We start from the raw sequence: 27,055 nt of genomic DNA, 5'->3' as shown, positions 1-27,055 counted from the left end.
AAATATTTACCATCTACCACCACTCTCTGACTTCGACCAGTTAGCCAGTTTTCTATCCAATTGGCCAAATTTCCCTCTATCCCATGCCTCCTGACTTTCCGCATAAGCCTACCATGGGGAACCTTATCAAATGCCTTACTAAAAGTTGATGTGGTTTATATGGACTTCATGTTGGCTTTTGACAAGGTCTCACGTGGAAAGCTGGTGCAAACGACAAGAGCCCATGGGTTGCAAGGCATGTCGGCTAACTGGGTCCAAAACTAGCATATAAATAAGAAGTAAAGAGTGATGGTAGAGGGTTGTCATTGTGATTGGAAGTCTGTGACCAGCAAGATGTACCACAGGGATCAGTGCTGGGACCCTAGAGCCTTGCTGTTTGTTATGTACAATAACAACTTGGATATGGATGTCACAGGTATAATTAGTAAGTTTGCAGATGATATGAAAATTGGTGGTAGTGTTGATAGTGAGGAGGATGGTCTCAGGCTCCAGTCTGATATTGATCAGCTGGTAATTTGGGCAGAGCAATGATAGAGTTTAAACCTGTATTTTGGGAGGTGTAATAAGGGAAGGATATCCACAATGAATGGTAGGTTCCTAGGGAGTACTGAGGAGCAAAAGGACCTTGGTGTACAGGTCCTTAGATCCCTGAAGATGTCAGCACTGGGAGACGGCATATGAGATATTTGCCTTCATTAACCAGGGCATAGACTATAGGAACAGGGAAGTCCTATTACAACTTGACAAAACATTGGTTAGGGCACAGATGGAATATTAAGTGCAGTTATGCTTGCTGCATTGTTGGAAAGATGCAATTGCACTGGAGATGGTGCAGAGGAGATTAACCAGGATGTTGCTTTGGATGAAAAGTCTCAGTTATGACGGGAGGCTGAGGGGGTTCTGATTGAGGTATCCAAAGTTATGAGGCAGACTAAGTCATGAGAGTCTCTTCCTCATGGCAGATGTTTCAGACGGCATAAGTTTATGGTGAGGAGCAACTAGCTTTGAGGAGATATGAAGAGAGAGAAAATTCATCCAGACGGTGGTAGAAATATCGAATGTGCTGCATGAGAGGGTGGTAGAATCATAGAATCCCTACAGTGTGAAAACAGGCTATTTGGCCTATCGAGTCCCCACCAACTCTCCTGAAGAGTACCTCACCCAGAAATTCCACTCTACGCTATTCCTGCAACCCTGTATTCCCCATAGCTAACCCAGCTAGTACTGTCCCAACATTTCAGAAACATCTGGATGAGCACTTAAAATTGCAGGACATGATAGGCTACAGACCAAGTGCAGGTAAATGGAATTACTGTTGTTTGGTGTTTGTTAGTCAGCACAGATGTGATGGTCCGAAGGGCCTGTTTCTATTCTGTGTGCCTCTGACTCAGTGTTTATCTCCACTTATTTCCAAAATCTTGTTTCCTTTCCTCTTGTCCCATGCCTCATTTCACAACTCATTCATACTGATAGGTTTAAGCAGTCCTGACAACTCCTCGTCATATTTCTCTCTTGTCACGCTTATTCTTTCTTTATTTTTTTCTTAATCTCTTATGCATCTGTATGAGCCATATATGCTCCTTAATTTCAGTTTGCTGCAACCTCTTTATTGTCCATGTTGTCTGAAGCTTGAAGTAGTGTCATTAATTAAAGATCCGCAATATTTCAGTCACCCCCATGACAATATTTTGTACCTCTGTCACAGTCATGTTGATCCTTTCCACACCTTTCTGACACCTTCCTCTAATGTAATCTGATGCTCTGGTCTCTATATAAATTATTTTCCTTTTACTATTTTAACTTTGTACAATTTAAGAATTGGATTCCCACTTGAGATTCCTTCCTACCTCAGCAATTAATTCAAACCTTTGACAGCAGTCTTATTGTTATTCCTAATAATTTATATGATTTTCCTCCCATAATGGAGGGGGGAGTGGACTCTCAAACAACTCTGCTAGTAGTGCAGTCCCTTTGTACTTCATCTCTGTTTGTTTCTGTAAATCTTTTACAAAAGTCTGTTGGTTGTACATTTTCTGGCTTTACAAGGGCCTGTGCGCTAAATTATAATGTCAATCGTTCCTCTTTCAGTATTCTGTACAAGACCAGACTGCCATTCATTGTCATCATGAATAAGGTAAGAATCACTTAGGTTGGGACGATATAAGGATCACACAGTGACATTGCACTCCAATGATCTATGTTCAGATGTGTCCCACTGAATAAAAAACACCTAAGGGCTGGAAAGTAACTAGGTCCAAGGTAGTCTCAGTCCAGTTGCTCAGGATGTGCAATGGCTGGGCTTGGTTGCAGGAAATACTGACTTGTATTTGTACTGATCTTTCAAAAGTGGATCTTGGCCACATTTAGTCAGAGTGTATGGGGAACTTTATTGGGTATCTAGCTGAATGTTGTACCTATCCTGGAAGTCCCAGGCTGGAAGTGTTTGGTGGGGACAATATAGAGGGAGCTTTATTCTGTATTCTTGAGTTTAATGTGGATAAATGCGAAGTTATTCATTTGAATTGGAGAATAGAAAGGCAGCTTATTATCTAAGTGTAGAGAAATGTCAGAGTGCTTTGGTGCAGAGGGATCTGGGTGTCCCCATATGTTAATCAGAGAGAACTATTATGCAGATACAGCTGGTAATAAGGAAGGCAGCCGGGGGTTTGTCATTTATTGCTTAAAGAATAAAACTGGGGAAATGTCCCTTCAATTATACAGCCGGCTGGAGTATTGCTTACAACTCTGGTCTCCTTTCTTGGGGAGGGATGTAATTGCGTTGGAGACAATTCAGAGGAGTTCACTCGATTAATTCCAGAGAGGAGGGGTTTGCTTTGGGCAGAAAGTCAGCAGTTTAGGATTATTCTTGCTGGAGTTTGGAATAATGAAACAAAATCTAACTGAGACGTATATCTGAAGGAGATTGACAAAGTAGACATTGAGAGAATGCTTGTTTATGTGGGGTAATGTAGAATGTGAGGTCATAGTTTGAGGAGAAAGGGTGGCAGATTTAAAACAGAGATGAGGAAGAATGACTTCCAAAGGGTTTTGAATCTGTGGCTCAAGGGGCTGAATTGTGAACTCCTGCTCCTGGTTCTTCTCTGTCTAACCACGTGTTGTCCCTGGGAATGGGGCCAGTGTCTTTAAAAGAGTAGACAGAGCTTTACTCTTTAACTATCCCGTGCAGTACTGCTTGATAGGCACAGTATTGAGGGAGCTTTACAGGTATACCTGAACAGTTCTGTACTTGTCCTGGGAATATTTGTTGGGATAACACAGGTTGAGTTTTACTGTACATCTAACCTCTCCGGTAAGTAGAAACGTATGGGACAGTGCCGAGAAATACTTGACGGACATGCACAAAGTTAATTGGGGTTGAGGATATGAGTGGCTTTTGAAAAAAATGAGCTGAAAGGATATGGAGAGAAGTTCAGGGTATGGGTGAGGACAGGTTAAGCAGTGATCATCATGTGGAGATTGGCTTCGGGGGTGATGTAAGGGGAGGGAGCTGTGTAGCCACTGCATGCAGTTGTTGGAAATGTGATGAGTGGGTAAATTAACATCTTGAACAAGCGGTTTGTTATGCCTGGAGCCTCCTGGTCTTTTTTAATGCAGGAGATATCCAGTTGCTGTGACTGTGCACTGATCATGACCTTGCACCTGTGACTATACATTGATCATTACCCGGTTCCTGTGACTGGACGCTGATCGTTACCCTGTTCCTGTGACTGTGCACTGATCATTACCCTGTTCCTGTGACTGGACGCTGATCGTTACCCTGTTCCTGTGACTGTGCACTGATCATTACCCTGTTCCTGTGACTGGACGCTGATCGTTACCCTGTTCCTGTGACTGTGCACTGATCATTACCCTGTTCCTGTGACTGGACGCTGATCGTTACCCTGTTCCTGTGACTATACACTGATCATTACCCTGTTCCTGTGACTGTGCACTGATCATTACCCTGTTCCTGTGACTATACACTGATCATTACCATGTTCCTGTGACTGTGCACTGATCATGACCTTGCACCTGTGACTATACATTGATCATTACCCTGTTCCTGTGACTATACACTGATCGTTACCCTGTTCCTGTGACTGGACGCTGATCGTTACCCTGTTCCTGTGACTGGACGCTGCTCATTACCCTGTTCCTGTGACTGGACGCTGATCGTTACCCTGTTCCTGTGACTGTGCACTGCTCATTACCCTGTTCCTGTGACTATACACTGATCATTACCCTGTTCCTGTGACTGGACGCTGATCGTTACCCTGTTCCTGTGACTGTGCACTGATCATTACCCTGTTCCTGTGACTATACATTGATCATTACCCTGTTCCTGTGACTATACACTGATCATTACCCTGTTCCTGTGACTATACACTGATCATTACCCTGTTCCTGTGACTGGACGCTGATCGTTACCCTGTTCCTGATCATGACCCTGTTCCTGTGACTGGACCCGATCATTACCGTGTTCCTGTGACTGTCCTGTGATCATTACCGTGTTCCTGTGACTGTCCTGTGATCATTACCCTGTTCCTGTGACTGGACGCTGATCATTACCCTGTTCCTGTGACTATACATTGATCATTACCCTGTTCCTGTGACTGGACGCTGATCGTTACCCTGTTCCTGTGACTGTGCACTGCTCATTACCCTGTTCCTGTGACTATACACTGATCATTACCCTGTTCCTGTGACTATACACTGATCATTACCCTGTTCCTGTGACTATACACTGATCATTACCCTGTTCCTGTGACTGGACGCTGATCGTTACCCTGTTCCTGTGACTGGACGCTGATCGTTACCCTGTTCCTGTGACTGTGCACTGCTCATTACCCTGTTCCTGTGACTATACACTGATCATTACCCTGTTCCTGTGACTGGACGCTGATCGTTACCCTGTTCCTGATCATGACCCTGTTGCTGTGACTGGACCCGATCATTACCGTGTTCCTGTGACTGTCCTGTGATCATTACCGTGTTCCTGTGATTGGACGTGCTCATTACCCTGTTCCTGTGATCATTATCCTGTTCCTGTAACTGTCCTGTGATCATTATCCTGTTCCTGTAACTGGACGCTGATCATTATCCTGTTCTTGTGACTGGAAGCTGTTTGTCATCCTGTTCCTGTAACTGGATGCTGATCATTATCCTGTTCCTGTGCCTGTCCTGTGATCATTACCCTGTTCCTGTAACTGTCCTGTGATCATTATCCTGTTCCTGTAACTGGACGCTGATCATTACCCTGTTCCTGTAACTGTCCTGTGATCATTACCCTGTTCCTGTAACTGTCCTGTGATCATTACCCTGTTCCTGTGCCTGTCCTGTGATCATTACCCTGTTCCTGTAACTGGACGCTGATCATTACCCTGTTCCTGTAACTGTCCTGTGATCATTACCCTGTTCCTGTGCCTGTCCTGTGATCATTACCCTGTTCCTGTAACTGGACGCTGATCATTACCCTGTTCCTGTAACTGTCCTGTGATCATTACCCTGTTCCTGTGCCTGTCCTGTGATCATTACCCTGTTCCTGTAACTGTCCTGTGATCATTACCCAGTTCCTGTGCCTGTCCTGTGATCATTACCCTGTTCCTGTAACTGTCCTGTGATCATTACCCTGTTCCTGTAACTGGACGCTGATCATTACCCTGTTCCTGTAACTGTCCTGTGATCATTACCCTGTTCCTGTAACTGTCCTGTGATCATTACCCTGTTCCTGTGACTGGACCCTGATCATTACCCTGTTCCTGTAACTGTCCTGTGATCATTACCCTGTTCCTGTGCCTGTCCTGTGATCATTACCCTGTTCCTGTGCCTGTCCTGTGATCATTACCCTGTTCCTGTAACTGTCCTGTGATCATTACCCTGTTCCTGTAACTGTCCTGTGATCATTACCCTGTTCCTGTAACTGTCCTGTGATCATTACCCTGTTCCTGTGACTGGACCCTGATCATTATCCTGTTCCTGTAACTGTCCTATGATCATTACCCTGTTCCTGTGCCTGTCCTGTGATCATTACCCTGTTCCTGTAACTGTCCTGTGATCATTACCCTGTTCCTGTGACTGGACCCTGATCATTACCCTGTTCCTGTAACTGTCCTGTGATCATTACCCTGTTCCTGTGCCTGTCCTGTGATCATTACCCTGTTCCTGTGCCTGTCCTGTGATCATTACCCTGTTCCTGTAACTGTCCTGTGATCATTACCCTGTTCCTGTAACTGTCCTGTGATCATTACCCTGTTCCTGTGCCTGTCCTGTGATCATTACCCTGTTCCTGTGCCTGTCCTGTGATCATTACCCTGTTCCTGTGACTGTCCTGTGATCATTACCCTGTTCCTGTGACTGTCCTGTGATCATTACCCTGTTCCTGTAACTGTCCTGTGATCATTACCCTGTTCCTGTGCCTGTCCTGTGATCATTACCCTGTTCCTGTAACTGTCCTGTGATCATTATCCTGTTCCTGTAACTGTCCTGTGATCATTACCCTGTTCCTGTAACTGTCCTGTGATCATTATCCTGTTCCTGTAACTGGACGCTGATCATTACCCTGTTCCTGTAACTGTCCTGTGATCATTACCCTGTTCCTGTAACTGTCCTGTGATCATTACCCTGTTCCTGTGCCTGTCCTGTGATCATTACCCTGTTCCTGTGCCTGTCCTGTGATCATTACCCTGTTCCTGTAACTGTCCTGTGATCATTACCCTGTTCCTGTGACTGGACCCTGATCATTACCCTGTTCCTGTGCCTGTCCTGTGATCATTACCCTGTTCCTGTAACTGTCCTGTGATCATTACCCTGTTCCTGTAACTGTCCTGTGATCATTACCCTGTTCCTGTAACTGTCCTGTGATCATTACCCTGTTCCTGTGACTGTCCTGTGATCATTACCCTGTTCCTGTAACTGTCCTGTGATCATTACCCTGTTCCTGTAACTGGACGCTGATCATTACCCTGTTCCTGTAACTCTCCTGTGATCATTACCCTGTTCCTGTGCCTGTCCTGTGATCATTACCCTGTTCCTGTAACTGTCCTGTGATCATTACCCTGTTCCTGTAACTGGACGCTGATCATTACCCTGTTCCTGTAACTGTCCTGTGATCATTACCCTGTTCCTGTGCCTGTCCTGTGATCATTACCCTGTTCCTGTAACTGTCCTGTGATCATTACCCTGTTCCTGTAACTGGACGCTGATCATTACCCTGTTCCTGTAACTGTCCTGTGATCATTACCCTGTTCCTGTGCCTGTCCTGTGATCATTACCCTGTTCCTGTGCCTGTCCTGTGATCATTACCCTGTTCCTGTAACTGGACGCTGATCATTACCCTGTTCCTGTAACTGTCCTGTGATCATTACCCTGTTCCTGTAACTGTCCTGTGATCATTACCCTGTTCCTGTAACTGTCCTGTGATCATTACCCTGTTCCTGTGACTGGACCCTGATCATTACCCTGTTCCTGTGCCTGTCCTGTGATCATTACCCTGTTCCTGTAACTGTCCTGTGATCATTATCCTGTTCCTGTAACTGGACGCTGATCATTACCCTGTTCCTGTAACTGTCCTGTGACCATTACCCTGTTCCTGTAACTGTCCTGTGATCATTACCCTGTTCCTGTAACTGTCCTGTGATCATTACCCTGTTCCTGTAACTGTCCTGTGATCATTACCCTGTTCCTGTAACTGTCCTGTGATCATTATCCTGTTCCTGTAACTGGACGCTGATCATTATCCTGTTCCTGTAACTGGACGCTGATCATTACCCTGTTCCTGTAACTGTCCTGTGATCATTACCCTGTTCCTGTAACTGGACCCTGATCATTACCCTGTTCCTGTAACTGTCCTGTGATCATTATCCTGTTCCTGTAACTGGACGCTGATCATTACCCTGTTCCTGTGACTGTCCTGTGATCATTACCCTGTTCCTGTAACTGGACGCTGATCATTACCCTGTTCCTGTGCCGGTCCTGTGATCATTGCCCTGTTCCTGTACCTGTCCTGTGATCATTACCCTGTTCCTGTAACTGTCCTGTGATCATTACCCTGTTCCTGTGCCTGTCCTGTGATCATTACTCTGTTCCTGTAACTGTCCTGTGATCATTACCCTGTTCCTGTAACTGTCCTGTGATCATTACCCTGTTCCTGTAACTGGACGCTGATCATTACCCTGTTCCTGTAACTGTCCTGTGATCATTACCCTGTTCCTGTAACTGGACGCTGATCATTACCCTGTTCCTGTAACTGTCCTGTGATCATTATCCTGTTCCTGTAACTGTCCTGTGATCATTATCCTGTTCCTGTAACTGGACGCTGATCATTACCCTGTTCCTGTAACTGGACGCTGATCATTACCCTGTTCCTGTAACTGTCCTGTGATCATTACCCTGTTCCTGTGACTGGACCCTGATCATTACCCTGTTCCTGTGCCTGTCCTGTGATCATTACCCTGTTCCTGTAACTGTCCTGTGATCATTATCCTGTTCCTGTAACTGGACGCTGATCATTACCCTGTTCCTGTAACTGTCCTGTGATCATTACCCTGTTCCTGTAACTGTCCTGTGATCATTACCCTGTTCCTGTAACTGTCCTGTGATCATTACCCTGTTCCTGTAACTGTCCTGTGATCATTACCCTGTTCCTGTAACTGTCCTGTGATCATTACCCTGTTCCTGTAACTGGACGCTGATCATTATCCTGTTCCTGTAACTGGACGCTGATCATTACCCTGTTCCTGTAACTGTCCTGTGATCATTACCCTGTTCCTGTAACTGTCCTGTGATCATTACCCTGTTCCTGTAACTGGACCCTGATCATTACCCTGTTCCTGTAACTGTCCTGTGATCATTATCCTGTTCCTGTAACTGGACGCTGATCATTACCCTGTTCCTGTGACTGTCCTGTGATCATTACCCTGTTCCTGTAACTGGACGCTGATCATTACCCTGTTCCTGTGCCTGTCCTGTGATCATTACCCTGTTCCTGTAACTGTCCTGTGATCATTACCCTGTTCCTGTAACTGTCCTGTGATCATTACCCTGTTCCTGTGCCTGTCCTGTGATCATTACTCTGTTCCTGTAACTGTCCTGTGATCATTACCCTGTTCCTGTAACTGTCCTGTGATCATTACCCTGTTCCTGTAACTGGACGCTGATCATTACCCTGTTCCTGTAACTGTCCTGTGATCATTACCCTGTTCCTGTAACTGGACGCTGATCATTACCCTGTTCCTGTAACTGTCCTGTGATCATTATCCTGTTCCTGTAACTGTCCTGTGATCATTATCCTGTTCCTGTAACTGGACGCTGATCATTACCCTGTTCCTGTGCCTGTCCTGTGATCATTATCCTGTTCCTGTAACTGTCCTGTGATCATTACCCTGTTCCTGTAACTGTCCTGTGATCATTATCCTGTTCCTGTAACTGGACGCTGATCATTACCCTGTTCCTGTAACTGGACGCTGATCATTACCCTGTTCCTGTAACTGTCCTGTGATCATTACCCTGTTCCTGTAACTGTCCTGTGATCATTATCCTGTTCCTGTAACTGGACGCTGATCATTACCCTGTTCCTGTAACTGTCCTGTGATCATTATCCTGTTCCTGTAACTGGACGCTGATCATTACCCTGTTCCTATGACTGGACGCTGATCATTATCCTGTTCCTGTAACTGGACGCTGATCATTACCCTGTTCCTGTAACTGGACGCTGATCATTACCCTGTTCCTGTAACTGTCCTGTGATCATTATCCTGTTCCTGTAACTGTCCTGTGATCATTACCCTGTTCCTGTAACTGTCCTGTGATCATTATCCTGTTCCTGTAACTGGACCCTGATCATTATCCTGTTCCTGTGACTGGACCCTGATCATTATCCTGTTCCTGTGACTGGACCCTGATCATTACCCTGTTCCTGTGACTGGACCCTGATCATTACCCTGTTCCTGTGACTGTCCTGTGATCATTATCCTGTTCCTGTGACTGGACGCTGATCATTACCTTGTTTCTATACTCTGATCGTTACCTTGTTGCTATGATTTTACACTGACCATTACCCAGTTGCTTTGACTGTACACTGATCATTACCTTGTTCCTGTGACTTTAGATTGATATTGTTGATCATTCCTTTGCCGTGGAGTGGATGAAAGATTTTGAAACTTTTCAGGATGCACTGAACCAGGAGACGACTTTTGCCAGTAATCTGACCCGTTCCATGAGTCTTGTCCTGGATGAGTTCTACAGTCAGCTCCGGGTAAACTGCCTGCAAATTCAAGTACATCCTGAATCCTTCTCCGTTATACCCTCCTCGTCTCCAATTTTATTCTGTCTCACGTCATGTTAATTGGAAGTTATGTTCAGACTCTGTTTTCTCGTCATTCTCTAGAACTAACTTATCCTAACTGTTGGGTTCATGATAGTCCTGAGCCGTGATGCATACAGAAACGAACAGAGAGCTGAAGGGCAGAGAGAATATGAGAACATCAGCCAACAAAAGGAAACCCAAAGTCTATGTCCCTAAATATAAATTGGTATAAGAGGGTGCTTGGCATCATTCCATCCAGTGGAGAGTTTCACAAAGTTTCCCCGTGAGTTCAGGCCTCCACAATATCACTCCTCTGTTCACATTGAGGATACCATCTGTTGTATTATGTGGCACTGTCACTGTGCTAAATGGGACAGGTTACAAACAGATCTAGCAACTCAAATCTGGGCATCCATTTGCGCTATGGGCCATCAAAAGCAGCAGAATTGTACACTAGTTAATCTATAACCTTATAACTCAGAATATCCCCTAGTCAACCATTACTATCAGGCCAGGAGATTGACCCTGGTGCAATGGAGGGTGCAGGAGGAGCAACACCAGGTGTACCTGAAGATAAGGTGTCAACATGGTGAAGCCACCAAACAGGACTGTCTGTGCTAAACAGCATAAGAAGCAAGTGATAGAGCCAAGAGAATCCAAAACAATGGTAACTCCTTGGTCAGAAACTCAACTGGACTCACCACATAAACACAGTGGCTCCAAGAACAGGTCAGACACTAGGGATACTGCAGGGAGGAACTCACCTCCTGACTCGCCGAAGCCTGACCACCAGCTACAAGGCGCAAGTCAGGACTGTGTGGGATACTCCCAATTTGCCTGAATGGGGGCAGCTCCAACAATACTCAAGAAGCTTGGCACCGTCCAGGATGAAGCAGCCTGCACCAAATCCACACACCCCCACTCTCTCCCTCACTGATGCACAGTAATGGCAACAGTGTGTACTGTCGACAAGATGCACTGCAGAAACTCACCAAACATCTTTAGCACCTTCCAAACCCGCAACTGCTTCGATCTGGAAGGACAGGATAGCACATACATGGGGACACCGCCACATGCAAGCTCCCCTTCAAGCCACTCACCATCCTGACTTGGAAATAATTTGCCTTTACTGTCTCTGGGCCAAACTCTTGGAGTTCCCTCCCTAATTGCATTGTGGGTCAACCCCACAGTGGGTGGACTGCAGTGGTTCAAGAAGGCAGCTCACCCCCAAATTCTCAAGGACAACTAGAGAGGGGTAATAAATGCTGGCCAGCCAGCAATGCCCACCATCCACACCGTCCATCACTTACTGATGTTCAAACTTTGACGAATAGGATGCGAATTAGATCGATTGAATTTGTTCAGCTTTTTGTACAGAACATAAATGGGCAGTTTTTCATATTGCCAGGTAAATGCCATTCCTAAAGATACAGTGAAGCAGCTTTTCTAGGGATGTGGCTAGTTCTGAAGCACAAATTGTTTGTATTATTACCTGAATATTTGGGATCCGCAGGCTTTTCAGTACCCAGTGCCTTCAGCTGTTTTTTTTTTTGATATCATGCAGTGTGTATCACATTGGCTGGAAACTAAGAAGCCAAAATAGGTCACTCAGTTTGTACTTCTGGTTAAAGCTGGATGGAAATGCTTTAGTTTTGCCTTTTGTATTGTGCAGGGCTACACCATTATTAAGGATGGGATGATCATGGAGTTTACTCTCCTAGTAGGTCACTGAATTATTTACCATCAATCAGGGTAAGGTAGGTAGGTAAGGACTAGGAGCAGGAAAAGGCAGTTCAACACCTTGAGCATGCTCCTCCATGAAATGCAACCGTCATAACGAGATGTGACAGGTCTTTGATCGGATCTATTTCTGTAAGTTCCTGCCTTTGCTGTTTCGTCTGTGTAGTGGTTTGTTTTGTAGCTTCACTATGTCAGCCTTGCATGGTTAGTGTCTATGCCCCACCTTCTGCACTTGTTGAAGAAAAGGACTGACCCTGACTTAGAACATAGAAAAATACAGCGCAGTACAGGCCCTTCGGCCCTCGATGTTGCGCCGACCGAAGCCTACCTAACCTACACTAGCCCAATAACCTCCATATGCTTATCCAATGCCCGTTTAAATGACCATAAAGAGGGAGAGTACACCACTGATACTGGCAGGGCATTCCATGAACTCACAACCCGCTGAGTAAAGAATCTACCCCTAACATCTGTCCTATACCAACCTCCCCTTAATTTAAAGCTGTGTCCCCTAGTAACAGCTGACTCCATACGCGGAAAAAGGTTCTCTCTGTCAACCCTATCTAAACCCCTAATCATCTTGTACACCTCTATCAAGTCACCCCTAAACCTTCTTTTCTCCAATGAGAACAGCCCCAAGTGCCTCAGCCTTTCCTCATACGATCTTCCTACCATGCCAGGCAACATCCTGGTAAACCTCCTCTGCACTCGTTCCAATGCCTCCACATCCTTCCTATAGTATGGCGACCAGAACTGTACACAATACTCCAGATAAGGCCGCACCAGAGTCTTATACAACTGCAACATGACCTCAGGACTCCGGAACTCAATTCCTCTACCAATAAAGCCCAGTACGCCATATGCCTTTTTCCCCGCACTATTTACCTGGGTGGCAACTTTCAGAGATCTGTGTACATGGACACCAAGATCCCTCTGCTCATCCACACGACCAAGTAGTCTACCATTAGCCCAGTCATCCATCTTCTTGTTATTCCTACCAAAGTGAATCACCTCACACTTAGCGACATTGAACTCCATTTGCCACCTTTCTGCCCAGCTCTGCAGCTTATCTATATCCCGCTGTAACCTGCCACATCCTTCTTCGCTGTCCACAACTCCCCCGACTTTCGTATCATCCACAAACTTGCTCACCCAGCCTTCAAGCCCCTCCTCCAGGTCATTTATAAAAATGACAAACAGCAATGGTCCCAAAACAGATCTTTGTGGAACACCGCTAGTAACTGCACTCCAAGATGAACCTTTACCATCAACTACTACCCTCTACTCCTTCCAGCCAGCCAATTCCTAATCCAAACCTCTAATGCACCGTCAATGCCATACCTCTGTAATGTTTGCATTAGCCTACCATGGGGTACCTTATCGAACGCCTTGCTAAAATCCATATACACCACATCTATTGCTTTACCCTCGTCCACTTCCTTGGTCACCTTCTCGAAGAATTCAATAAGGTTTGTGAGGCACGACCTGCCCTTCACAAAACCATGCTGACTATCCTTGATCACATTATTCCTATCCAGATGTTCATAAATCCTATCCCTTACAATTCTCTCTAAGACTTTGCCCACAACAGAAGTGAGACTCACTGGCCCATAGTTACTAGGGCTGTCCCTACTCCCCTTCTTGAACAAGGGGACCACATTTGCTATCCTCCAGTCATCTGGCACTATTCCTGTAGACAACGATGACATAAAAATCAAGGCCAATGCCTCTGCAATCTCCTCCCTAGCTTCCCAGAGAATCCTAGGATAGATGCCATCAGGCCCAGGGGACTTATCTATTTTCACTCTTTCCAGAATTTCCAACATCTCTTCCCTACATACCTCAAAGCCATCCATTCTAATTAATTGTGACTCAATATTCACATCAGCAACAATGTCCTGTTCCTGAGTGAATACTGACGAAAAGTATTGATTTAGTATCTCTCCAATCTCCTCTGCCTCCACGCACAACTTCCCACTACTATCCTTGACTGGACCGATACCCACCCTAGTCATCCTTTTATTCCTGACATACCTATAGAAAGCCTTAGGGTTTTCCCTAATCCTACCAACCAAGGACTTTTCATATCCCCTTCTCGCTGCTCTTAGCTCTCTCTTTAGATCCTTCCTGGCTACCTTATAACTCTCAATCGCCCCAACTGAACCTTCACGCCTCATCTTTACATAGGCCACCCTCTTCCCTTTTACAAGGGATTCCAATTCCTTATTAAACCACGGCTCCCTCACAAGACCTTTTCCTCCCTGCCTGACTGGTACATACTTATCAAGGACACCCAATAGCTGCTCCTTGAACAAGCTCCACATATCATTTGTGTTCATCCCTTGAAGCCTATTTTTCCAATCCACACATCCTAAGTCATGCCTCACCGCATCATAATTTCCCTGCCCCCAGCTATAACTGTTGCCCTGCAGTGCACACTTATCCCTCTCCATCACTAGAGTAAAAGTCACCGAGTTGTGGTCACTGTCCCCGAAGTGCTCACCTACCTCCAAGTCTAACACCTGGCCTGGTTCGTTACCTAGAACCAAATCCAGTATGGCTTCACCTCTTGTTGGCCTGTCTACATATTGTGTCAGGAAACCCTCCTGCACACATTGGACAAACACCGACCCATCTAACAAACTCGAACTATAGCTTTCCCAGTCAATATCTGGGAAGTTTAAGTCCCCCATAACATCCACCTTATTACTTTCACTCTTCTCCTGAATCATCCTCGCAATCCTTTCCTCTACGTCTCTCGGACTATTAGGAGGCCTGTAGAAAACTCCTAACAGGGTGACCTCACCTTTCCTAATTCTAACCTCAGCCCAAACTACGTCAGATGGCGAGTCTTCATCCATTGTCCTTTCCACCGCTGTAATACTATCCTTGACAAGCAATGCCACATCTCCCCCTCTTTTACCCCCACCTCTGACCCTACTAAAACATTTAAACCCTGGAACCTGCAATAGCCATTCCTGTCCCTGTTCTACCCACGTCTCTGTAATAGCCACAACATCGAAGTCCCAGGTACCAACCCACGCTGCAAGTTCACCTACCTTATTTCTTATACTTCTGGCATTGAAGTATACACACTTCAAGCCACCTTCCTGTTTACCGGCACTCTCCTTCGAGATCGATGCCATGTTCCTAACCTCCCTACACTCAAGGTCCTGTACCCTAAAGCTACAGTCCAGGTTCCCATGCCCCTGCAGAGTTAGTTTAAACCCTCCCAAAGAGCACTAACAAACCTCCCCCCAAGGATACTGATGCCCCTCAGGTTCAGGTGGAGACCATCCTGTTTATAGAGGTCCCACCTTCCCCAGAAAGAACCCCAGTTATCCAGAAACCGGAATCCCTCCCTCCTGCACCATCCCTGTAGCCACGCATTTAACTCTTCTCTCTCCCTATTCCTCGACTCTCTATCACATGGCACGGGTAACAAACCAGAGACAATAACTCTGTTTGTTCTAACTCTGAGCTTCCAACCTAGCTCCCTGAAAGCCTGCCTAACATCCTCACCCCTCTTCCTACCCATGTCATTGGTGCCAACGTGGACCACGATCTGGGGCTGCTCCCCCTCCCCCTTAAGGACCCGGAAAACACGATCAGAGACATCACGTACCCTTGCATCTGGGAGGAATCCTCCCTACACTCAAGGTCCTGTACCCTAAAGCTACAGTCCAGGTTCCCTTGATCATGGTAATGTGAGGAATATGTACAGATTATAGTGCTGCTGCCCAGGTCCCACTGCTGCTCCAAGCAAAGTGTCCTTTCATGACTAATAGTTACAGGCTGCCTTTTGAAAATGCCCCCCCCCACCCCATTTCCAGTTCTTTGACTTCTATTAGTTAACCAATCCTCAATCTGTTGTATAGGAGAAAGTGAGGACTGCAGATGCTGGAGATCAGAGTCAAAAAGTGTGGCGCTGGAAAAGCACAACTGGTCAGGCAGCATCTGAGGAGCAGGAGAGTCTTCACATTCCTGATGAAGAGCTTATGCTTGAAGTGTTGACTCTCCTGCTCCTCGGATGCTGCCTGACTGGATGGGCTTTTCCAGCATTGCACCTTTTTGATGTAATCTATTGTGTTGTGTTCAACCTGAAAGGTTAACTCTGATTTCTCTCCTGACCTGCTGAGCTTTTCCAGCAATTTTTGTTTTTGTTCCTCAATCTATTCTAATGCACTATGCCAAAACCATGGGTTCTTATCTCATTAAATCACCTTATTTGCAGTATCTTATCAAACGTCTTTGGAAAACTAAATATATTACATTGACTGAAACCCTTTTATCTCTCCTTGATACCTCAGAAATCTGTAATACATTCATCAGGCACTATTGCCTTTCTTTAACCTTTGCCGACGCTGCTTGAATTTATTATGGGTTTCCAAATGTTGTGCTTTTGCTTCCTTTGCAATTAACATTTACGTTTCCCCGCAACAGATGTGGAGGTTTTGTAGAGAATACAGGAACAGTTTACCAGGATGTTGCCAGGTTTGAAGGGTATTAACCGTAAGGAGAGATTGGACAAACTTGGTTTGTTTTCACTTGAACGTTGAAGGATGAGAAACAATCTGATAAAAGCTTACAATACTGAGAGAAGCATGGATAGAGTGGATAGTCAAAGTCTTTTCTCCAGGTTAGAAATATCAACACAGAAGACATCGGTTTGGGGTAAAAGGGAATAGGTTTTACACAGAGGGTGTTCAGTGCCTGGAATGTGCTGATAGGAGAGATGGAAGCAGATCCAGGAATAACATCTAAGGCATCTTGACAGATACATGAGTCGACAGGGAAAATGGAGTGTGGAGAGGGAAAATGTTTCTTAGTTGAGAAAAGCATCATATCTCTCTGCAGTTTTGGTGGGCCCAAGGGCCTGGTCTATGCTGTACTGTTCTTTGTGCTAAACTAACTAGCCTATAATTACCTTTTTTTTGTCTCTTTTTAAATAAAGATATTACATTAGCAGTTTTCCAATCTTCGGTTAATTACTGGAGCAAGAAACTAGGTTAGTTACAATTGGGAATGTTCCAGCTGAAGCAGATTTTGTGGCTGCACCCCGTGAGGTGAGGTATAGGGATCGCAGTGGATGCTGTATAATTGATTATGTTCCTTGGTAGGGTTTTAGGCAGATTGTTGGGTCTTGGAAATGAGATGACTTAGGGAGTGGGCAGTAATGTGGAGTTGAAGCCCGAGGTCAGTCGTGATTATGGTGAATGGCAGGTTAGGCTTGTCAGGCTGTGTATAGCCTACTCTACCCACCTGTCATGTACTTGAGAGTTGCACTAATTGCAAAGCCCACTCAAGGAGCTGGAATAGTCATGGTGGGCCAAATGGCCACCATGAAGTCTGTTACATTCTATTGATAATGAGCAGTACTGAAGTAAAGAGAGGAGACATGATACAATTCTCTGCTGTCCAATCTGCTTTGCTGACAATTTCATTGGGGTGGGATCAGACTCTGCATTAAACCCCTCTCTTCCCTCTTTATTGAATATTGTGTTGGTATGTGGTTACACCAGAAAGTGGGGTGTCGGTGGAGGTACAGGAAGACAAGGGTGGACTGACATTTGGCCTCTTGGCTGTTCTCTAACTCTTGTTGTTTCTGTCAGGTGGTTGGCGTTTCCGCAGTGGATGGCACTGGGATGGATGGCTTTCTCCAGCAGGTCGCTGATGCTGCAGCTGAGTATGAAACGTGAGCACAGAGATGATATTTGGGTGGGTGTTGATGAGATTGAGAAGAAACAGTAACTTTACTCACAGGGATGGAGGTCCTAAACCCAGATGCAGAGTTGGGCCTGGGTATCTGGGTGTCTCAGCCTGAAATACCTTCAGCTGAGAGTGTATCCCCGGAGCTGCCACTGACCTGGGTTACAAGGACTGTCTTTATGTGATGGTTAATGGGGAAATGATGTTATGACTTAGGATCAAGAGGGTGTCTGTGCATGAGAGATGTACAGGGGGTTGATTGTGTGTGTACACCCTGAGGGGAGACTCTGGTTTCATGCTGTTAGGTGACAGATTGTGATACTAGTTATTTAAACTCTGTTCATCTCCCCACAGTGAATATCGACCACATTATGAGAGACTGCGGCAGGATCTGGTGAGTGCATTGTTCGGCAGAGAGAACAGGACCCAGTACCTTCACTCTGGCCCCCTTGCTCAGTCTGCTTCATCCATGTTGTTCTGCTGTGTTCCAGGCTGAGGCAGAGGTGAAGAAGAAAGAGGAGCAGCTGGAGCAGTTACGGAGGGACATGGGGGATGTTGCTGTGGATTCCAGCCATGTTCATGCTAATGGTAGGTGGGACTAGGAAAGAAAGAGGATGTTGTGGTCAGTCATGATAATATGAATGCTCATGGAGGGATTGTACATCAAAGGAAACACACTGGTCATTTTAAGAGTCATTTAATAGCACAGTAGGAACATAAAAACAGGTTCCCCTATATTGACTGGGACATGCTCAGTTGTGGTGGTTCTTTTCGCTGAGCTGGGAATTTGTGTTGCAGACGTTTCGTCCCCTGTCTAGGTGACATCCTCAGTGCTTGGGAGCCTCCTGTGAAGCACTTCTGTGATCTTTCCTCTGGCATTTGTAGTGGTTTGAATCTGCCGCTTCCGGTTGTCAGTTCCAGCTGTCCGCTGCAGTGGTCGGTATATTGGGTCCAGGTCGATGTGCTTATTGATTGAATCTGTGGATGAGTGCCATGCTTCTAGGAATTCCCTGGCTGTTCTCTGTTTGGCTTGTCCTATAATAGTAGTGTTGTCCCAGTCGAATTCATGTTGCTTGTCATCTGTGTGTGTGGCTACTGAGGATAGCTGGTCGTGTCGTTTCGTGGCTAGTTGGTGTTCATGGATGCGGATCGTTAGCTGTCTTCCTGTTTGTCCTATGTAGTGTTTTGGACAGTCCTTGCATGGGATTTTGTACACTACATTGGTTTTGCTCATGCTGGGTATCGGGTCCTTCGTCCTGGTGAGTTGTTTCTGAGAGTGGCTGTTGGTTTGTGTGCTGTTATGAGTCCTAGTGGTCGCAGTAGTCTGGCTCCCAAGCACTGAGGATGTCACCTAGACAGGGGATGAAACGTCTGCAACATAAATTCCCAGCTCGGCGAACACAACCACAACAACGAACACCCAAGCTACAAATCTTCTAACAAACTTTGAACACCTACGGGCGAGAGACGCTAAGACAAGCCAGGAAATGGGAATCCTGTGCCAACCACCTAAGTGCCACATACGAACAACTCCGGTTCCTGCATGAATGCCGAAAGAATCGAATCCTTCCACCATGTGTCAGATACAGACCATCAGTCAACAACCCACAAGCCAGGGACACAGCCAGACAGAACGGATTCAGGATGATCCAGGTAATGATTACAGACGCACACAACAGACTACACAAATACAGACAAGAAATTGCGCGCCAAAAATCGTTAATTTCAGATCCACCAATCAGGAATGGACCCGGACCATAGAACAGGCCGTCACCATAGGGCAGAACAGGACCACACACCGCAAAAAAAACGGCACTCAAAGAAAAAAATGGCCAAACTAACACACAACAGAGAGGACACCACAACACACACCTGGGTTAAAAACCTCTCCCACAGACAGCTCACAGACATGGAAAGAACAATACTGGCCAAGGGACTCAACTACAACCACAGGGATGCCAAGACAGCAGACTTCCTAGCAGCACTAGAATGCACACTCAGGAACAATGGACTGACAGAAGAGACACAACAAGCAGTGAGACAAAGTATCGTACCGCTGATAACAAAAAAGACAAACACATAACCTCAACACCAAGGAGAGGGAAGCACTAAAATCACTAAGAAACGATAAGAACATAATCATACTACCAGCAGACAAAGGCAGAATGACGGTCATCCTGGACAAAGCAGAGTACATCCAGAAAGCGCAACAACTACTTGCAGATACCAACACCTACCAAAAGAGGGAGTTTGACCCCACCCCACAGCTCACCAATAGGATAAACAACACACTGAGGAATCTACAAAAAAACAGACAAATAACCAGGTTTGATGTACAAAGAATGAAACCTGAAAGCAATAATATCCCCACATTCTATGGACTACCCAAAGTGCACAAACCAGACATTCCACTCAGACCCATAGTATCACTACCAGGGACACCATCACACAAACTGGCCAAAGAACTACAGCAGAAACTGAAACACCTGATCAGCGGATCCAGACAATCTATACAATCGACACAGGAATTCTCGGACATCACCAGAAATATACACATAGACAAGGAAGGAACTGTGGTCTCATTCGATGTAACGGCACTGTTCACCTCTATCGACAAAACCCTAGCCAGAGAAACAATAGCCAACCTGCTGGACATACAGAACAGACGACAAGACGGGTAACCTAGCAACAAAGACGGCATACTGTGCCTCACAACACACTTCACATTCAACAACCAAATATATGAACAAATCAACGGCATGGGCTCACCCATCTCTGGACTCATAGCAGAAGCGGTAATGCAAAGATTAGAACAAACAGTCTTACCGCAAATTCAACCCAAACTCTGGGTCAGATATGTCGATGACACCTTTGTAATAATTAAAAACACAGAAATAGAGAACACACACCAGATCATCAACGCCACACTCACAGGAATCCGATTCACGAGAGAGGAAGAAAAGGACAACCAACTCCCATTCCTAGACGTGATGGTACAGAGAACACCCAACGGAGAATTCACCACAAAGGTTTACAGGAAAGCCACACACACACAGACCAAGTCCTGAACTACGAAAGCAACCACCCCAACACACACAAAAGAAGTTGCATCAAGACACTGTTCAAAAGGGCCACAACACACTGCAGCACACCAGAACTGCAAAAAGAGGAAGAAGAACACTTATACAATGTATTAGCCAAAAATGGATACTCCCGCAATTTCATCAACAGATGCCTAAGGGAAAGACAATGGAATGAGGACATGCCACAACCCAAAGGACTAGCCACACTACCATACATCAAGAGCATTTCCGAACTGACAGCCAGACTACTGCGAGCACTAGGACTCATAACAGCACACAAACCAACAGCCACTCTCAGACAACAACTCACCAGGACAAAGGACCTGATACCAAGCATGAGCAAAACCAACGTAGTGTACAAAATCCCATGCAAGGAATGCACAAAACACTACATAGGACAAACAGGAAGACAGCTAACAATCCGCATCCATGAACACCAACTAGCCACGAAACGACACGACCAGCCATCCTTAGTAGCCACACACACAGATGACAAGCAACATGAATTCGACTGGGACAACACTACTATTATAGGACAAGCCAAACAGAGAACAGCCAGGGAATTCCTAGAAGCATGGCACTCATCCACAGATTCAATCAATAAGCACATCAACCTGGACCCAATATACCGGCCACTGCAACAGACAGCTGGAACTGACAACAGGAAGTGGCAGAGACAAACCACTACAAATGCCAGAGGAAAGATCACAGAAGCGCTTCGCAGGAGGCTCCCAAGCACTGAGGATGTCACCTAGACAGGGAACGAAACATCTGCAACACAAATTCCCAGCTCGGCGAACAGAACCACAACAACGAGCACCCGAACTACAAATCTTCTCTCAAACTTTGAACATGCTTAGTGCTTGGGGCTTGGGTGGGGTTGTAATTGTTCCAGGACGATGTTTTGAAACAATACATAAATAGTCCAATTAGGGAAGGGGCCATTCTAGGCCTGGTATTGGGGAATGAGCCCGGTCACATGATTGAAGTGGTAGTGGGGGAGCATTTTGGGAACAATGACCATGATTCCATCAGTTTAAAATTACTTATGGAGAAGGATAAGAGGAGCCCTCGGGTAAAAATACGAAACCAGGGAGAAGGCTAACTGTGCCAGGCAGGAACTGGGGAATGCACCTGCTTGAGAGTGTATCCCCTTCTGGTATGTGGGAAGTTTGTAAAGGCTCGTTGATTAGCGTTCAGGACCGGCATGTTCCTGTGAAGATGAAGGATAAGGATGGCCAGATTCAGGAACCTTGGATGACAATTCTCAGCTTAGTCGAAAAGGAAAAGGAAGCATTTGTAAGCTTTTGGAAACTGAAGATAGAGCCCTCAAAGAATACAAAGAAAGCAGGAAAGACTTAAAAGAAAAATTAGAAAAGTTAGGAGGGCTGGAAACTTGCTAGGAAGGCTAAAGGGGGCCACGAAACATCCTTGGCAAGCTGGATTAAGGGAAACTACAGGCCTGTGAGCCTTATGTCAGGAAGAGGGAAATTATTGGAGAAGATTCTTAGGGATAGGATTTCCTCACATTTGGAAACCTTTAATAGCAATAGGCAGCATGGCTTTATGTGGGGAAGGCTGTGCCTCACAAACCTGACTTGAGTCTTTTGAGGAAGTGACAAAGATGATTGAGGGCAGGGTGGTGGATGTTGTCTACATAGACTTTAGCAAGGCCTTTGACAAGATCCCTCACGGCAGGCTAATACAAAAGGGGAAGTCACGTGGGGTTAGCAGTGAGCTGGTAAGATGGTTCCGGAACTGCCTTGGCCATGGAAGATAAAGAGGAATGCTGGAAGAGTTTTACTGACTGGAGCTCTATAACCAGTAGTGCCCTGCAGGGGTCAGTGCTGGGAACCCTGTTGTTTATGATATATATGAATGATTTGGAGGAGAATCTAGTTGGTCTGATTAGTAAGTTTGCAGACAACACAAAGATTGAGGGAGCTGCAGGTAGTGAGGAGGATTGCCAAAGGATTTAACAGGAAACAGAGGCTGGAAACTTGGGCAGAGAAATGACAGATCAAATTTAATCTGGACAAATGCGAGGTGGTGTATTTTGGAAGATCTAATGCAGAGGGAAGTATACAGTAAATGGCTGTAATGCCCTTAAAGGCATTAATGTACAGAGGGACCTGGGTATAGGGATCCACAGTTCCCTGAAAGTGGCAGCACAAGTGGATATGGTGGTCAAGATAATGTATAGCCTTCAAGAAGGATGTGGGGGCTTCAGGGTACAGAAACGGTTGAGAACATAGAACATAGAAAAATACAGCGCAGGAACGGGCCCCTCAGCCCACAATGTTGTGCCAAACAAATCCCTTCTGCCTGCCCTTGGTGCATATCCCTCCAGGCCTTGCAATTTCACCCACTTAACTAAAAGTTTTATAAATGCCCCGGTTGTTTCTGCCTCCACCAACATCCCTGGCTGTATCACACTCTGCATTTTAAAAAAAAACTTGCCCCTCACAGCTCCTTTCAATTTTCCCATCTCACCTTAAATACATGCCCCTTAGTTTAGATATTTCAACTCCAGGAGAACGATTCTGACCGGCAACCCTATCTATGCGTCTCATAATATTATAGACTTCCATCCAATCTCCTTTCAGTTTCCACTGCTCCAGAAAAAACAACCTGAGTTTTTCTATCCTCTCCTTACAGCTGAAACCCACTAATCCAGACAGCATTCCCTTCTGCATCCTCTCCAAAGCCTCCACATTCTTCTTGAAGGCTATACATTATCTTGACCACCATATCCACTTGTGCTGCCACTTTCAGGGAACTGTGGATCCCTATACCCAGGTCCCTCTGTACATTAATGCCTTTAAGGGCATTACAGCCATTTACTGTATACTTCCCTCTGCGTTAGATCTTCCAAAATACACCACCTCACATTTGTCCAGATTAAATTTGATCTGTCATTTCTCTGCCCAAGTTTCCAGCCTCTCTGTTTCCTGCTAAATCCTTTGGTAATACTTAGTGTGGCTTAACCAGTCTTACAAAGCTACGACACAACGTCGTGACTCTTGTACTCAATCCCCCACCAATAAAGGCAAGTATGCCTTTTTACCACCCTAGCTACTTGTATGGCCAGGATGTTGCCTGGTTTGGTGGGTATTAGCTATGAAGGGAGATTGGGCAAACTTGGTTTGTTTTCAAGTGTACATTAGAGACTGAGGAGGGATCTGATAGAAGTTAACAAAATAATGAGAGCAGGGATAAAATGGACAGTGGGAGTTTTATTCCCCAGGGTAGAAATAACAGTTCCAAATGGATGTAGGTTTAGATAAGAGAGAGTAGGTTTAACGGAGATGTGAGAGGTAAGATTTTTACACAGAAGGTGATAACTGCCTCGAATGCACTGCCAGAGGAGGTGGTGGAAGTAGGTAAGAGCGTTACATTTAAGAGGCATTTTGACGGATACATGAAAAGGCAGGGAATAAAGGGAGGCAGACTGCGTACAGGGATAAAGGGAGACAGACTCCGTACTGGGGTAAAGGGAGGCAGACTGCATGCAGAGGTAAAGGGTACTGACTGTGTATAGGGGTAAAGGGAAACAGAATGCGTGGAGGCCAAAGTATTTGTTTAGAACAGTGTAATGTGTCAGTGCTGGCATGTGGGCTGAGGGGCCTGTTCCTGTGCTAGTTGGTTGTAATCCTGGTTGGAGGCAATCAATATTGGAGTTTTGGGAAAGGTGGACTTATATTGGAAGGTAGCTGGCATTTTCTGGAATAGTGAGCCGTTTTAACAGCAAAGATCAGAATCCAGATATGTTTTATGATCCAGACAGATCTTCTGATGAATTGTTAACCTGGTTATCTGCCACATATGTACATTAGAGTCTCAGATTCTGTTGTCTTGTCCTAATGAGAGAACAGCCCTGTGGGTCTTCTGGGACTATGGCAACCTTAACCTGTGCACATTCAAGTCTGAATCCTTTTGATGTAACGGATTGGAATTTGAAAAGGACTAGATAACAGAACTGTGCTTTGGCTGAGACTGAGGGCATTAAAAATGGAGAATAAAGTATGGTTTAGCAAGTCAGGAGCAGTAACAAAGGGATTAAGGCAAAGACAGCAGCAGTTATGAGCAGAATGGAGATGTTTTCTGATCAGCCTGTTCAGACGTGGCACCTCTCGTGCAGGTGGGACTTGAAACCTGACCTTCTACCTCACAGGTAGGGACCCTAACACTGCCTGAAAAGCCCTTAACACATTAGAAGGTAGTTAATTTTCCTTCAGGGTCAAACAGGAACAAAGTAGATTTGGAAGGAGGATGGTGTGGAGTGCAAATGAGACAATGAAATGATCTCATGGTCACATCAGTGAAGGGGAGGGGCAAGGCCATGAGGTGCCACGACAAAGTAATGGGCCGGGTATAAATTGGGGAGCTCACCGAGCGGGCAGTGAACTCCCAGAAAAGCACGAGGTGTTGAAAAGCAGCATCTGTCTCTGTCAATGCTGGCTATGCCCCTGTCTCTCTCCAGTCAGCCTTACATCTTTCACCCTTTCTCTGCCACTCATTCTCCCTTCTTGCCATGTTACTTTGGTTCCATTTCAACCCTCCCCACCCACTCACCCTCTTGCTCATGTTCTCTCTTTAGCCCCTATTCCCCCTCTCTGGATCTCTCTGTCTGTGTCTCTTTCACACACACTCCCCACCTGTTGCTTTTTCAGCTGCTGTCTTTGTCTCTGAATGTTTCTTCTGTGTGAGTTGGTATTAGTATCATGCTGAGGTGTTCAGGCAGCAGTTTCAGGGAGGGCACCTAAGATTGAGGTGTGGACCAATTACGAATTGTGCTCTTTATTCCTTTGTTCCTAGTGAATGACCAGCATGATGTGGAGGCAGGACCGTCAGCCCTCATCCTGACCCGGGGCATCCTTGAGGAGGACGAGGAAGTGGATTCAGACACTGATGACTTGGATCATCAAAGTAAGATGCAAAATCCAAGAGGAGTTATCAAACATGTGGTTGATGTGGTGGCATGATGGGGTGGAAGGGGGAAAGATGGGAGCTGTTGGGCAGTCTGTGGTGGACAGGCATTACCAGAGAGTTGTTGTCTGATTTGGGTTCAGAACCTGTCTAGGTATCATCCTGTGTTCATTATGAGGTCAGTGACTGTCTTCTTTTGGTTAACAGAAGCAGAGGAACAAAGTGAAGAACCTGCCTTCCAAAGATACCTGGAGCAGAGAAAGCGCAAGAGTTCCACCACCACCAATAAATGAGAGGAGGCGAATGATTGGAACAGGATGCCAGGCCAGGAAGTCACCCTGACTGAATATGACCACCCACCTGTGCCTCTGATGTTACCCTTGTGCTCACCAGTGGGGTCCTGCTTTTTCTAGCTCTGAAGCCTGTTGGAGCTGCTCACTCTGAACAGCACTCTGTTCCTTGAGCTGTATATGTCGAGCTGTCTCTAGACCCAGTGCAGATATTGATTTAATCAATCTGTTTCCTGCCCCCTCCCTCAAACTGGGTGCTATCACCATCTTCCACTGACATTTGTGAACTTAGACAAGAGAGAAGTCAAATCATGGATTTTGGAATATTTATTTAATAAATAAAGTTTTATTTCAGTAATGACACAGGAATTTCCATTCTCTGTCCATGGCTGGAGGGTCAGCAGAGACCTGTTTCTCAGTGGTGAGATAGCTAGCGCAGTGTCGTGTGTTACTGCTGGAATCAGCAGGAATCGAAAGGACGGTAAGAGAGAGACACTTCATTTCGATACTTTCAGGCTGCGCTGTGTTAAACGCTGGGGGAGGGAGTGGATCTACTCATCATGTTGTTAGGGAGGACATTTCAGGATTTTGATCCAGCAACACTGAAGGAGCAACAATATGCACACATTCCAAGTCAGGAATGTGTGCAGCTTCAAGGGGAACGTGCAGGTTGTGGTGTCATAGTGTCAGAATATTTGCAGCATAGAAAGAGGCCTTTCAGCCCTTTGTGTGTGTGTGCTGGCCATTAAACATGTATTATCATCCCATTTTCTAGCACTTGTCCCATTGCTGCAGCCTTTCAAATGCTCATTTGCATAATACTAAAATGCCTTAATAATGCCTTAATATAAAAATGCCTTTTAATTCCTGCTGTACCAACCCTTCAGGCAGTGGCTTCCAGACACCCACAATCGTAAATTTTAATAAATTTTTGTTAAGCAAAGGTATTAAGGGATATGGGCCAAAGGAAAGTATATGGAGATAGGCCACAGATCAGCGAT

At 45.6% G+C, this 27,055-nt stretch overlaps 1 protein-coding gene across 2 annotated transcripts in view; it reads left to right on the top strand.

Annotated features, from left to right (window-relative positions):
- Positions 1–26,417, top strand: part of gpn1 (GPN-loop GTPase 1) — a 51,233-nt gene extending 24,816 nt beyond the window's left edge. The window contains exons 8-14 of one of the 2 annotated variants that reach the window (XM_072580167.1): positions 2,089–2,134; positions 10,106–10,252; positions 17,656–17,738; positions 18,107–18,146; positions 18,244–18,340; positions 25,654–25,764; positions 25,972–26,417. In XM_072580167.1, coding sequence (XP_072436268.1) covers positions 2,089–2,134; positions 10,106–10,252; positions 17,656–17,738; positions 18,107–18,146; positions 18,244–18,340; positions 25,654–25,764; positions 25,972–26,057 — 610 coding nt within the window. In that variant the 3' untranslated portion in view covers positions 26,058–26,417. Of the gene's footprint in view, positions 1–2,088; positions 2,135–10,105; positions 10,274–17,655; positions 17,739–18,106; positions 18,147–18,243; positions 18,341–25,653; positions 25,765–25,971 lie in introns of both variants that reach the window. The other variant, XM_072580166.1, reaches the window with a different exon arrangement.
- Positions 26,418–27,055: the final 638 nt, after the last annotated feature.

This window comes from Chiloscyllium punctatum, chromosome 11, assembly GCF_047496795.1.
Source record: "Chiloscyllium punctatum isolate Juve2018m chromosome 11, sChiPun1.3, whole genome shotgun sequence".
NCBI lineage: Eukaryota > Metazoa > Chordata > Chondrichthyes > Orectolobiformes > Hemiscylliidae > Chiloscyllium > Chiloscyllium punctatum.
Note: the sequence above shows the minus strand (reverse complement) of the source record. Positions and strands in the feature narration are given on the sequence as shown.